Source organism: Cyclopterus lumpus, chromosome 19, assembly GCF_009769545.1.
Source record: "Cyclopterus lumpus isolate fCycLum1 chromosome 19, fCycLum1.pri, whole genome shotgun sequence".
Classification (NCBI taxonomy): Eukaryota; Metazoa; Chordata; class Actinopteri; order Perciformes; family Cyclopteridae; genus Cyclopterus; species Cyclopterus lumpus.
In genome coordinates, this window is record NC_046984.1 from 18,170,805 (window position 1) to 18,184,157 (window position 13,353).

Below are 13,353 nucleotides of genomic sequence, written 5' to 3' on the forward strand. Positions count from 1 at the left end.
GATGATTCATGTTTTTATGTTAAAGTTTGTTTACAGTTAACTAATATTAATACACCACAGAGGCACTTTAGCTTTAGTTATTAAACTTATTTCCAGTAAAAAGTCATATTTGAGGAGGTATAACTTAATAATAACTCACTATAATAATCTACGGCATCATGTTTAGATGTATTTGATCAAATTGTTCAGAGATTTAATTTAATCCAAAGGGACAACACGACTTATTGACATCATTGTCATTCAACCAAAACCTTATTTTGACCCAAACCTGAACGACGTGTTTTGGTTCCAGTCATGCTGCTGCAATGAGTCATAAGGGGCGGGGCTCCAGAGCTCCACCTTCCGTGTGACTCACCTGAGACCGGGAACACAACTCCTGGAGCCTTCGACGCACACAGAGCAGAAGAATCACCCTCCGACATTCACTCCACCAGAGAGCTTCACGGGGAGGACTGGGAGGACTGGGAGGACTGGGACAGGCCAGCAGACCACTTCAGGGTGAACGCGACTTCACGGGAGCGTTTCCAGATAAAGGAGCGGCACCATTCAGCTTAAAAAAAACATGGCGGCTTCCAGCTCAGAGGAGGACTTCTGCTGTCCCGCCTGCCTCGACGTCTTCAAAGACCCCGTCCTCCTGCCGTGCAGCCACAGCTTCTGTAGAGCCTGTCTGCAGGTCTGGTGGACGGGGAAACAGGTCCACGAGTGTCCGGTCTGCCGGGCCGTGTCTCGATGCAGGGATCCGCCCCGTAACCTGGCCTTGAGGAACCTGTGTGAGACCTTCTCCCTGAGGAGAGGTCTGGGAGCCCCAGCTCTCTGCCCGCTGCACTCGGAGAAGCTCAAGCTCTTCTGTCTGGACCACCAGCAGCCGGTGTGCGTGGTCTGTCGAGATGCCAAGATCCACACTGACCACAAGTTCAGACCCATCGACGAGGCGGCGCAGGACCACAGGGAGGAGCTCCAGAGGTCCCTGCAACCTCTGCAGGACAAGCTGCAGGTCTTCACCCAACTCCAAATGAACTTCAATCAAACGGCAAAGCACATCAAGGTGCAGTCTCGATGCACGGAGAGGCAGATCAGGGGAGAGTTTAAGAAGCTCCACCAGTTTCTGGAGGAGGAAGAGGAGGCCAGGATGGCTGCACTGAGGGAGGAAGAGGAGCAGAAAAGTCGGAGGATGAAGGAGAAGATGGAGGCTCTGAGCAGAGAGGTAGCAGCTCTTTCAGACACCGTCAGACACACGGAGGCCGAGCTGAGAGCCGAAGACGTCTCGTTCCTCAACGCCTACAAGGCCTCGGTGGAACGAGTCCAGCAGCAGCGCCCCCTGCTAGAGGATCCGCAGCTGCTCTCAGGAGCTCTGATAGACCAGGCCAAGCACCTGGGCAACCTGACCTTCAACATCTGGAGCAAGATGAAGGACCTGGTCTCCTACAGTCCCGTGATTCTGGATCCAAACACTGCCTATCCCGAGCTCATCCTCTCTGCAGACCTGACCAGCGTGAGACACGAGAAGATACAGCAGCTCCCCGAGAACCCGGAGAGGTTTGCGTACTGGGATTCAGTCCTGGGCTCCGGGTTTGACTCCGGGACCCACAGCTGGGACGTGGAGGTCGGAGACAACAAGGACTGGGAACTCGGGGTGTTGGCAGAGTCCGTTTGCAGGACCGGGTTCATGGGGTCTACGGTGTGGAGCGTGGACTTCAGCGGCGGCGGCTACCGCGCGTTCTCCCCGGTGAATAAATACACGGATCTCCAAGTCCGAAAGAAGCTCCAGAACATCAGAGTTCATCTGGACTGGGACCGAGGGAAGCTGTCGTTTTCCGACCCCAACACGGACACACACATACACACCTTCACACACACCTTCACCGAGAGGCTGTGCCCGTACCTCTGCACCAGGAATGCTCTCCCTCTGAAGATAATGCCCGTAAAGGTCTCCGTAATACTGCAGAGTGAGAGAGCTGAAGATGGAGTATTTAAACCCTGAGGTCACATTTATGCATATGAGGAATAAGACAGGAAATGGTGTATTTATGGACTGTTTGTACAACGTTTAGAAACAGCAGTTTATGAGTATGCAAACATCTCTGATCATCTGAAATAAAGTGTTTAAAGTGACCCGTATGAATAGCATCTCTACTTGAACTGATATTTTATGTATTAAATCTGTTATTGACATGAATTGTTTGTTGTATTGGTAGCTGAAGTATAATTATGTTGCACATAGTAAAACAAGTGAAGGAGGTAGATCTTATTTTTGAAGTAAGTTAAATATTTTTAATTAAAAAACGCATACTTTTCACAGTGATGCGGTAAATAATGATAGATATCATAAATTACTCTTTACCATAGTTTCATCTTTATTATATATTTTACTCCATCCATGAGCTGCAGATATATTTTTGCCGCATTCACGGGCCATCATATATAATGATATTTTTTAACGAGTTTAATGGGAGCACCTGAACGCGGCATTCGTTGCGCTCAGATTGATGAAGGTCGAAATAGGATAGATGACCAGTTCCGGTTTGGATTTACAAAACAAACTAGACCAACACGGAGCAATCAACGTGACATTGAATATAATATAGATGAAAGGGGTCTGTGTCAACTTGTCAAATGTCATTTTTTATATATATATAATATACATACATGCATGTCAACTATGCGTCGCTAAAACGTTCTTTCCGTACGTTCAACGCGTGCTTTTATTTTTAAGGCTTGACGTCCCCCGCTTCCGGTCACGTGCTCCTCGCCCCGGTTAGCTTGACGCAGCGGGGGAGTCCAATGGAAACCTTCGTCGCGACCCGGAGGAGACAATCGAGTGCGTTTTAGCTGTAAAAACCGGAGCCGGTACTCTTCCGTGGGCTCGGACACGACGTCCGCTCCCAACCGTCCGCGCGCGCGCTTCCAGCCGTTGGGTTTCTGAAGCCGCAGGCCGGCCGTTAACGGCTCCTCCGCCGGGCCTTGTTTATATTGTGCTGCTCGAAGCGGAGAAACAGGCCCCGACGGTGCTGCTCGAGCTCACGGGGACGGCTCGGTTCTGGAGCGTGTTGCGCGCGCATCGGACCTTTAGCTCACCAAGTAAGTATGAGGGCAAGGCCCGATGTTCGGTCCACGTGCGCGCGCACGGGGGTGGGTTTCGTCTCGCGGCTCGACGCGCAGTTTGTGGTTATTGTTAGCTCGAAGCTAGCTGTTAGCTCGCCAGATAAGCTAACGTTAGCCTTGTTTGCTAGTTTATTCTCACACCTTGATGACGTCACGCCTCTCTTATATTCATCTAACTACTTGTACCTTTTTTATTAAATGAGAGCCAAAAACATCGAGAGGGAGACTTTTTATTAAACTGTCTGGTCTCTGTTAAATAACACAATATATCATTTCATTATGTATAATATTTATTATATACATACTATGTATTATATATCATATTATTATGTGTAATGTTATTATATTTAAAATATATATTTGATGTGAGGAATCAGACTTGTGATGTCAGTGAAGAATGGTCCTCTGTTGTTGTAAAGTTTAATAATAACATATCTAATATTATTATATACTCTATTTAATATTATACATCATATATATCCTTGATGTGGGGAGTCACACCTGTGATGTCAGTGACCCACGGTCCTGTCGACTGCTGCTGTAAAGTTACATTATAATATCAATATTATTTTATATATTCTTGATGACCTACAGTCCTCTGGACTCTGTCATGTTGTAAAGTTAAATAACAATAATGATTGATGACCCTCCTTTCTGCTCTCTCGTCTTAGAGAATATGACCCAGATGCAACAATGACGTCCAGATTTGGTAAAACCTACAGCCGCAAGGGAGGAGAGGGCACGTCCAAGTTTGACGAGGTGCTGTCCACCAAGAGAGGCACCCTGAGCACCAAATGGGGCGACACCACCTACAAGGCCAAGGTGGGCGCCAAGCGTGTCGGCGCGCCCAAGAACGACTCTGTCCTGGAGGTCTACAAGAGACCCCGTCCGTGTGGAGCCGGCTTGGAGGATCCGTTCGGATTCGACAGCGACGAGGAATCCAAGCCGGTTTCGTCTCGCAGCGGAAACAAGTCGTCGCCCGCCAAGCCGAGCTCCGCGGAGCCCCCGCGGGCAGAGAGACCGGGGCTCTCTCTGGACACGGGGAGCAGGTCCAGCCTCCAGGGGGGGTCCCACGCTCTGGGGTCGGCCCGGGGGGCGTCATGGCTGGCCAACGACAGGAGCCAGCCCGGGCTGGTGGAGGACACCGCTCGGTTCTTCAACAGCAGCAGTGCCAGCAAAGGTAATGCACCCAATACGAAGTGGGCCCGGCTAGCGCTGGACCAGGACTGCACCGGGTCTTCAGTATCAATGCCTCTATTGCTCAATGTGTGAAGTATCTCAGTACAGATGGATTCTTATTAAAGGTTACTAGACTTCAATAATCATATCGGCAGTAAAACACACACGCACACACACACACACACACACACACACACACACACACACACACACACACACACACACACACACACACACACACACAGTTTCTAGAGTTGAGTGATTTTCAACCCGTGTTCTTTGAGAGGAACTCCGCGTCGCCGTTCCTCCGGCTGCTGGCCACCTGCCAGAGACTAGCCCCTCGGACCGCCACCCCCCTTTAGAGCGGCTCTGAGGGAGCCAGCTGAGCCGTGTGGACTCACGTGGTGGTGGTCTGGTCCGAGTGCAGGAGTGATGCTCCCATCATGGAGTATTGTTAGGATCGTTATGGAAGCTCCGCCTCCTTCCTGAGACCCGGAGCTGATGAAGCTGAGCTCAACACTGTTGGTGCTCATCTCAGACGGCTGCGCTCGCATAGCAGCCTGTAAAACAACGTGTGCGTGTGCGTGTGCGTGTGCGTGTGTGTGTGTGTGTCAGTCAACACGTAGCCGGTTTGGAAGCTGTGGACGGCTTTCAGCTGACGCGTTGTCACATAATTAAATGAGATTTAATTTCACAGCTTCTGTGATAATTCAGCGTTTTAACCTTCATGCTTTTCCCACTTTTTAATTGCTAAGTTCTCCTTTTGCTCAGATCCATTACCATCTTAGTAAATCAGGTTGAGAGAGTAGCATATTAATATTCATTATGATGAATTGATCAGTCGTCCTCGTGGAAGGTATCCTCCAGCTTCAGGCTCACCGTGTCTTCACTGACCCTGGGTCTGTCTTCCGTCCGCAGCAAAGCCCCCGCAGACGCCCTCGTCGTCGGAGAAGCAGAACATCTACTCGTGGTACCAAAACGCTTCTGAGAGCGACAAGAAGCCGCTGGCGCAGACCACCACCCTGAAGACCACCACCCTGAAGACCGGGTCCAAGGCGGAGTCCACCTACGACTCCTGGGACGCCATCATGGGTCTCCGCCTGCCCTCGCCCAGCCAGCAGCCTCGCAACCCCGCCCCCACGCTGTCTTGGGCCACGGCGGGCATCACCGTGGGCTCTGAGCCGAGGCAGACCCGGCGTGAGAAGTCCCCCTCCCCCCCACGGCCCCAGAGCCCCAGTGAGAGCGAGGACCTCGGGGGCGACTCCGACTTCCTCGTGGAGACGTCCGACTCCTCCCAGACCTCCTCCAACCCGTCGCTCGTCAGAAACTCGAACTGTCGGACGTACCGGAGGCCCACCAAACGGGGCTCCGGCAAAGCCTCGGACCCCGGTGCCGGTCTCCCCAAACCCCCGTCCGACGGCAAGGCCACGGGCGGGGGGCGGGGCCGGGGCAGGACGAGGGACTTCACGGTGCTGCACCCCTCTTCCGTGTCCATGTGCAACGTCACCATCCAGGAGCGTGGCGTGGAGGAGTTCAACGCCGAGGCGGCGCCCTCTAGTGGCAGCAGTGGAGCCGCCGGCTCCGGCAGCACCACGGAGCTGGAAGAGGCGGGATGGCAGCGGAAGAAGATGGAACAACAAAACACAAGGTAGAACGGACAAGTTGTTATTATTGTTATTATTGTTGTTGTTATGTGCAAATTAACCAGCAACAAGTGTCTAAAATACCGCCAGGTGTTTGGAGATTTGAGTCTGGAAGAGAACCTGTAGGAACATGGACTCTAGACGCATCGGATTACTCATGTTGGAGGTTCTGCTGTTGGTTCTCCGTCATAATGAGGAATACCGGTTCAGCTGGTTTGCATGTAATTGAACAGCAGCAGTCTTTTTAATCTTTTAATTATTTGTTCTACGTGGTTGAGTACATGCTGGAGGCTCACAGCCCGGAGCCTGAAATGATCTCCAGAACATTTCCCTTTGGTGTCATGATGCAGCCAGTAGGTTCAAGCTAGTGTGAGCAGGTCAACGCCTTCAACCCGCCATGCACATTCACTTTTATGCTTATTAAGACAATAAATACCCAGACAGGAAGTCCCAGGATGCCAGAACAACTCCATTCAGGAGGAAGTGTCTCCTCAATGTGGCAGGTTGCTCCTTCACTGGACTAAAGACCTGATCCTTTAACGCCCTGTTCGTTCTCCTCAGGTGTAAACCCACCCAGACCAAGTCCAAGAAGGACAGCAAGCCGGACCTGTTTGGCTTCGAGGATGCAGACGCCCACCTGGAGGAGACCGGCGGCGACAACGCAGACGGACCGTCCAGTTACAAGATCCAGTACTTCGGCTTCGACGACATGAGCGACAGCGACGGCGAGGAGGAGGACGACGAGGAGGAGGAGGGGGCTAAAGAGAGGAGGCGGGCCAAGAAGGCCGCCGCCGCCGAGAGAGAGAGGACCCCGGTGGTCACCGCGGAGGAAGCCCTGACGGAGGAACCGCCCGATCCCTTTGAAACCCTGGAGAGGCTGGAGAGGCTGGAGAGGCTGGAGAGGCTGGAGATGCTGGACCGACCGGCAGCCAAGGAGAACAAGAAGAACTCCGAAAGCAGGATCCGAGCAGGTAGTTCTGCCTTCGGGATCTGATCCACAGACCTGTTGTCCTCTGGTGTAGCCTCGCCCTGCCTGTATTCTGGTTCATGGTGACGTGTTCTGTCTGCAGACGTGCTGGACTTCTCCGAGGACGGCCTCAGGGTGTTGGCCAGGGCTCCCAGGAGGCCGTCTCAGGGCAAAGCCACCGAGAAGAACCCGGACACCTTCCGGAGGATCTTCAGCGCCCACAAGAAGGTCAGTCGCCTCAGTACTGTGTGTGTGTGTGTGTGTGTGGGATTGGGGGCTCTGGTCTATTCATGTCTGACGAGGGGAGGGGGGGCGTTCCTTCGTCATTGGGCTGATGGCCTGTCACTCAGACTGCTGACTGGTTTCAGCCTCTATTGATTTCCCCTTCTCTTTATGGATGTGATCAATACGTCATATTTGCTGAACGTGCATCGTCAGCGGTTCCTGCTGGAGGAGTCTAGTAGAACCAGATCCTCCAGTCTAGTAGAACCAGATCCTCCAGTCTAGTAGAACCAGATCCTCCAGTCTAGTAGAACCAGATCCTCCAGCCGCTCTCTTCCTTTACTTTAACTTTGTGTGGACGGTGAAGCGAGAAGGTCTCCTGAAGGGGCTCAGGATGAGCTGGAGGGGAGTGATGTAGACTGAACACTACAGAGCACGAGCATGGACCCCATGGACCCACCACTCTGTCTCTATTGGTTTTACCTGCCCTCCTCCTCCTCCTCCTTCTCCTCCCCCTCCTCCTCTTCCTCCTCCTCCTCTTCCCCTCCTCTTCCTCTTCTTCCTCCCCCCTCTTCCTCTTCCTCCTCCTCCTCTTCCTCCTCTTCCTCCTCCTCCTCCCTCTCCTCCTCTTCCTCCTCCTCTTCCCTCTCCTCCTCCTCTTCCTCCTCCTCCTCTTCTTCCTCCTCCTCTTCCCTCTCCTCCTCCTCCTCCCCCTCCTCCTCCCCCTCCTCTTCCCTCTCCTCCTCCTCCTCCTCCCCCTCCTCTTCCCTCTCCTCCTCCTCCTCCTCCTCCTCCTCTTCCCTCCTCCTCCTCTTCCTCCTCTTCCTCCTCTTCCTCCCCCTCCTCTTCCTCCTCCTCCTCTTCCCCTCCTCTTCTTCCTCCTCCTCTTCCCTCTCCTCCTCCTCCACCCCTCCTCCTCCCCCTCATTTTCCCTCTCCTCCTCCTCCTCCTCTTCCCTCTCCTCCTCCTCCTCCCCCTCCTCCCCCTCCTCCTCTTCCCTCTCCTCCTCCCCCTCCTCTTCCCTCTCCTCCTCCTCCCCCTCCTCCTCCCCCTCCTCTTCCCTCTCCTCCCCCTCCTCTTCCCTCTCCTCCTCCTCCTCCTCCCCCTCCTCTTCCCTCTCCTCCTCCTCCCCCTCCTCCTCCCCCTCCTCTTCCCTCTCCTCCTCCTCCTCCTCCCCCTCCTCTTCCCTCACCTCCTCCTCCTCCTCCCCCTCCTCTTCCCCCTCCTCCTCCTCCCCCTCCTCCTCCTCCTCCTCCTCCTCTTCCCCTCCTCTTCCTCCTCCTCCTCCCCCTCCTCCTCTTCCCCTCCTCTTCTTCCTCCTCCTCCTCCTCTTCCTCCTCTTCTTCCTCCTCCCCCTCCTCCTCCTCCCCCTCCTCCTCTTCCTCCTCTTCTTCCTCCTCCCCCTCCTCCTCCTCCTCCCCCTCCTCTTCCCCTCCTCCTCCTCCCCCTCCTCCTCCTCCTCCTCCTCCTCCTCCTCCTCCTCTTCCCCTCCTCCTCCTCCTCCTCTTCCTCCTCTTCTTCTTCCTCCTCCTCCTCCTCCTCCTCCTCCTCCTCCTCCTCCTCCTCCTCTTCCTCCTCCTCCTCCTCCTCCTCCTCCTCCTCCTCCTCCTCCTCCTCTTCCTCCTCCTCCTCCTCTAATGGTCTTCCTCCCTCACGCCGTCCTCGGTTAAGAGCCGAGTTGAGCTCATTATTCAAACGTTGGCCTCCTGTCGGGTCCGCTGAGGCTGCTGGGAGATTTTAGAGTTTCTGATCATGACGCTGGACTCGTCCATATTAAGGAGATGTTTATTCAGTGATCCATAACCGTGACCCTCATCAGAGCAGCGTTCTCCTGTAATGACCCCACAGACGAGCTCATTAGAGAACAGTCTTCCGTGGTTCTGCGCGTCAGCAGCACAACAGAACAAAGAAGAACCTCTTAAATGTTGTATTTGGGCTCGTTATGAATGTAGTCCAGAATAATGGACCTGAAAGACTCAATTTACAACAACATGTTTCATGTTCCCACAAAGCCGTCAATGAAGAGACGCTCAACATGTGACTGCCGAGGCCTTCCTCCTCACTCGCATCTCCCATGCTGCTTAGCGGCGGGGGAGGGGGAGGAGGAGGAGGGGGGGGGGTCCAGTCCATCTGTGTCATTCAGATTATTGTTGATGTTCCAGCTCATCCCCAAACTCCTCTTTTGTCTCTCCTTATTAACCCCGCGGTGTAACGCCTCCCTCGGCGCTGCGCTCTCGGGCCAACTCTCTTCTCTTTTGTTTTTCGTCGTCGTCGCCACGGCGACCACCGACCACAGGTTTGGCAAAAATACATGAAGAGGGCAGGAGACGAGCCAAGAGTGAAAGGATGAGGGGGGGGGGGGGGGGCATCCAGCTGTTTGATCAGTGCTGGCTGACTCGCTCCACTTTAATATGCATCTTGTCCTTTTTCATCCGTTTGTGAGACATTACTGAGCTTATGGAACTTTATTCACAGCCACATGAATAAATTACAGGTTCAACTTCTCAAATGTTATATTTGATGAAAAGACAACGATGTCATTTATGGGGTTGTGCCGAGTTTTTAATGCACTGAAGCTCTGAATGTCTGTCATCATATTTTATGACATCAATCTACAACACCCTGTGGTTATATAAGTGTAATAACTAAATGTGTGTGTGTGTGTGTGTGTTTCAGTCTCCCACCAAAGCTGTGTACAACGCCAGACACTGGACGTTGGAGAGGGAAGAGGAGACTCCTCCCACTTTCTTGGGCCGATCACACGCCCCCGTAAGTGGAGCGCGACGGAGCGAAGACGTTTGTTTCCTCGCGCGGCCGTTTACAGTAACTTCTTTCATCTTCGCCAGGCGCCCGTCTCGGCGGGGGGGTCGAGGAAGGAGCCCTCCGACGCCCAGAAGGACGACGGCGTCTTCAAGGCTCCTCCCCCTCCTCCCAAGGTCACCAAGTTCGTCACCCTGCCCACGGACCTGTACCAGGACACCATCACGGCTCTCAAGTGCCGCAAAGAGCACAAGGAGGTGAGCGGTTCCTCACGTGAGGGACTCGAGGGTCACCCTCTCCGCCACACTCCCTGTCACTCTTTACTAACACGCCCCCCTCTTTGGCCCCGCCCCCCTGCGTCCTCCAGCTGTACACCGTCGTCCAGCACGTGAAGCACTTCAACGACGTGGTGGAGTTTGGAGAGAACCAGGAGTTCACCGACGACTTTGAGTACCTGGCCACCGGTCTGAAGAGCGGCCAGCCTCTGAACACGCGCTGCCTCAGGTGAGGACCCGACCTACATCCAAGTCCTCCTCTAGGGGGTCCATGTGCATCACAGCTCCTCCAGGGGGTCCATGTGCATCACAGCTCCTCCTCTAAGGGGTCCATGTGCATCACAGCTCCTCTAGGGGGTCCATGTGCATCACAGCTCCTCTAGGGGGTCCATGTGCATCACAGCTCCTCTAAGGGGTCCATGTGCATCACAGCTCCTCTAGGGGGTCCATGTGTATCACAGCTCCTCTAGGGGGTCCATGTGTATCACAGCTCCTCTAGGGGGGTCCATGTGCATCACAGCTCCTCTAGGGGGGTCCATGTGTATCACAGCTCCTCTAGGGGGTCCATGTGCATCACAGCTCCTCTAAGGGGTCCATGTGCATCACAGCTCCTCCTCTAAGGGGTCCATGTGCATCACAGCTCCTCTAGGGGGTCCATGTGTATCACAGCTCCTCCTCTAAGGGGTCCATGTGCATCACAGCTCCTCTAGGGGGTCCATGTGTATCACAGCTCCTCTAGGGGGTCCATGTGTATCACAGCTCCTCTAGGGGGTCCATGTGCATCACAGCTCCTCTAGGGGGGTCCATGTGCATCACAGCTCCTCTAGGGGGTCCATGTGCATCACAGCTCCTCCTCTAAGGGGTCCATGTGCATCACAGCTCCTCTAGGGGGGTCCATGTGCATCACAGCTCCTCTAGGGGGTCCATGTGTATCACAGCTCCTCCTCTAAGGGGTCCATGTGCATCACAGCTCCTCTAGGGGGTCCATGTGCATCACAGCTCCTCTAGGGGGTCCATGTGCATCACAGCTCCTCTAGGGGGTCCATGTGCATCACAGCTCCTCTAGGGGGTCCATGTGCATCACAGCTCCTCTAGGGGGGTCCATGTGCATCACAGCTCCTCTAGGGGGTCCATGTGCATCACAGCTCCTCTAGGGGGTCCATGTGCATCACAGCTCCTCTAGGGGGTCCATGTGCATCACCGTGTGTGTGTGTATCACCGTGTGTGTGTGTATCACCATGTGTGTGTGTGTGTGTGTTTATCACCGTGTGTGTGTGTGTATCACCATGTGTGTGTGTGTATCACCATGTGTGTGTGTGTGTGTGTGTGTGTGTTTATCACCGTGTGTGTGTGTGTGTATCACCGTGTGTGTGTGTATCACTGTGTGTGTGTTTATCACCATGTGTGTGTGTGTGCTCCTCCAGTGTGATCAGCCTGGCGACGCGCTGTGCGATGCCCAGCTTCAGGATGCACCTCCGGGCCAGAGGGAAGGTGACGCAGGTCTTCAAAACACTCAACGACGCCCCGCAGCACCCGGTACGGAACCAACGCCCCGCAGAACCACAACGTGTCTTTACACTTGAGTCTCTTCTTCACATGGGTTCCTCCTCCCCGTCTGCAGAACCTGGCTCTGTGCACGGCGTCTCTGATGTACATCCTGAGTAGAGACCGGCTGAACATGGACCTGGACCGGTCGTGTCTGGACCTGATGATCCGGCTGCTGGAGATGGACCTGGACCAGGACCAAGGTGGCGGAGCCGGCACGGGGCCGGAGACCGAGGCGGACCCCAGCACTCAGTTCAGCGCCAGGGAGATCGCCAAGATGAAGGAGAAGATCAGGAAGCTCTGCGACACGGTGCACAACAAGCACCTGGACCTGCAGAACATAACGGTACCGAGCGTCAGAGAGGGTTCTGTGGAGCTCCGTCGGAGAACACAGAACCCAGATGTTTCTCACCGGGCCTCCTCTCTCCTCAGGCGGGTCACCTGGCCATGGAGACGCTGCTGTCCCTGACCTCAAAGAGGGCAGGAGACTGGTTCAAAGAGGAGCTGAGGCTGCTGGGGGGACTGGACCACATCGTAGATAAAGGTTCCACACGTTCCTGCTGGACTGGTCCCAGACCTGGTGCCGCTCCCGGGTCCTGACTGTTGTTTCTCCTCCACAGTGAGGGAGTGCGTGGACAACCTGAACCAGGAGGGCGAGAAGGAGAAGATGGTGTCGTCTCTGTGGGGCGCCGAGAGGTGCTTACGGGTGCTGGAGAGTGTAAGTGGAGCACCGAGGAGCGTTGTGTTCAGGGCCAGCGGGATCTTTGAGTGGAACCGACGGAACGCGACGTGAACATAAAACCTAGTGTGGAACCAAAGGTTCTTCTCCTTTGTGCTCCTGCAGGTGACGGTCCACAACCCGGAGAACCAGGGCTACCTGATCGCCTACAAAGACTCCTCACTCATCAACTCCTCTGCCAAGTGAGCACACACACACACACACACACACACACACACACACACACACACACACACACACACACACACACACACACACAACCTCTGACCCCGGATATGTCACTTATGATCTACACAGCTCTTCTTCTTCTTCTTCTTCTTCTTCTTCTTCTTCTTCTTCTTCTTCTTCTTCTTCTTCTTCTTCTTCTGTGTATTAAATGCAAAAATGTCCTTTTGAGAGAATTCTTTAGGACACAGATTACTGTGCGTGTGTGTGTGTGTGTGTGTGTGTGTGTGATGGTGGTTGTGCGCATCATTATGAGGGTTTTGTTGTTTCATTTCCTGGTGGTGACATCCTGTCAGTCACAGCGGTGACCTTTGCCCTCTGACATCACAGAAAGAGAGAGAGGGATGACCTCGTCTGTTTCTGCCCTCAAGTCTTTTTCTTTTTTTAAATTAATAATTCATCTGAACTTCTACATAAGACCTTTTTAAATTAATAATGTTAATTTGTTTAGTTTAACTCAATTAAACGTCCTAAACTATATCCATAAAATATCCAGTTTCCTCTCATTTCCTTAGACGCTCATGTGGCGACTTTACTACCTCCTCCTCCTCCTCCTCCTCCTGCTCCTTCTCTTCCTCTTTCTCTCCCCCCTCTCCTCCTCCTCCTTCCCCTCCTTCTCCTGCTCCTCTTCCTCCTCCTGCTCCTTCTCTTCCTCTTTCTCTTCCTGCTCCTCCTCCGCTCGTCCTCCTCTTCCTC

At 53.7% G+C, this 13,353-nt stretch overlaps 2 protein-coding genes across 2 annotated transcripts in view; both read left to right on the forward strand.

Moving 5' to 3' along the window:
• The first annotated feature begins 508 nt into the window (after positions 1-508).
• LOC117748364 (nuclear factor 7, brain-like) lies at positions 509-2,075 on the forward strand. Its single transcript, XM_034558040.1, has one exon. It carries the CDS (start codon positions 563-565, stop codon positions 1,979-1,981), a length of 1,419 nt encoding a protein of 472 aa, XP_034413931.1. The 5' UTR covers positions 509-562; the 3' UTR covers positions 1,982-2,075.
• A 658-nt stretch (positions 2,076-2,733) lies between these two features.
• Positions 2,734-13,353, forward strand: part of LOC117748337 (wings apart-like protein homolog) — a 14,778-nt gene continuing 4,158 nt past the window's right edge. The window contains exons 1-13 of the mRNA XM_034557984.1: positions 2,734-3,078; positions 3,774-4,282; positions 5,200-5,929; positions 6,486-6,895; positions 6,995-7,119; positions 9,790-9,882; positions 9,960-10,130; positions 10,241-10,377; positions 11,573-11,684; positions 11,770-12,039; positions 12,126-12,237; positions 12,314-12,411; positions 12,538-12,614. Coding sequence (XP_034413875.1) covers positions 3,796-4,282; positions 5,200-5,929; positions 6,486-6,895; positions 6,995-7,119; positions 9,790-9,882; positions 9,960-10,130; positions 10,241-10,377; positions 11,573-11,684; positions 11,770-12,039; positions 12,126-12,237; positions 12,314-12,411; positions 12,538-12,614 — 2,822 coding nt within the window. The 5' untranslated portion in view covers positions 2,734-3,078; positions 3,774-3,795. The remainder of the gene's footprint in view (positions 3,079-3,773; positions 4,283-5,199; positions 5,930-6,485; positions 6,896-6,994; positions 7,120-9,789; positions 9,883-9,959; positions 10,131-10,240; positions 10,378-11,572; positions 11,685-11,769; positions 12,040-12,125; positions 12,238-12,313; positions 12,412-12,537; positions 12,615-13,353) is intronic.

Bases quoted from the DNA above. Each gene is read 5' to 3' on its own strand.
- LOC117748364 (XM_034558040.1), top strand. From the start codon at position 563: ATGGCGGCTTCCAGCTCAGAGGAGGACTTCTGCTGTCCCGCCTGCCTC.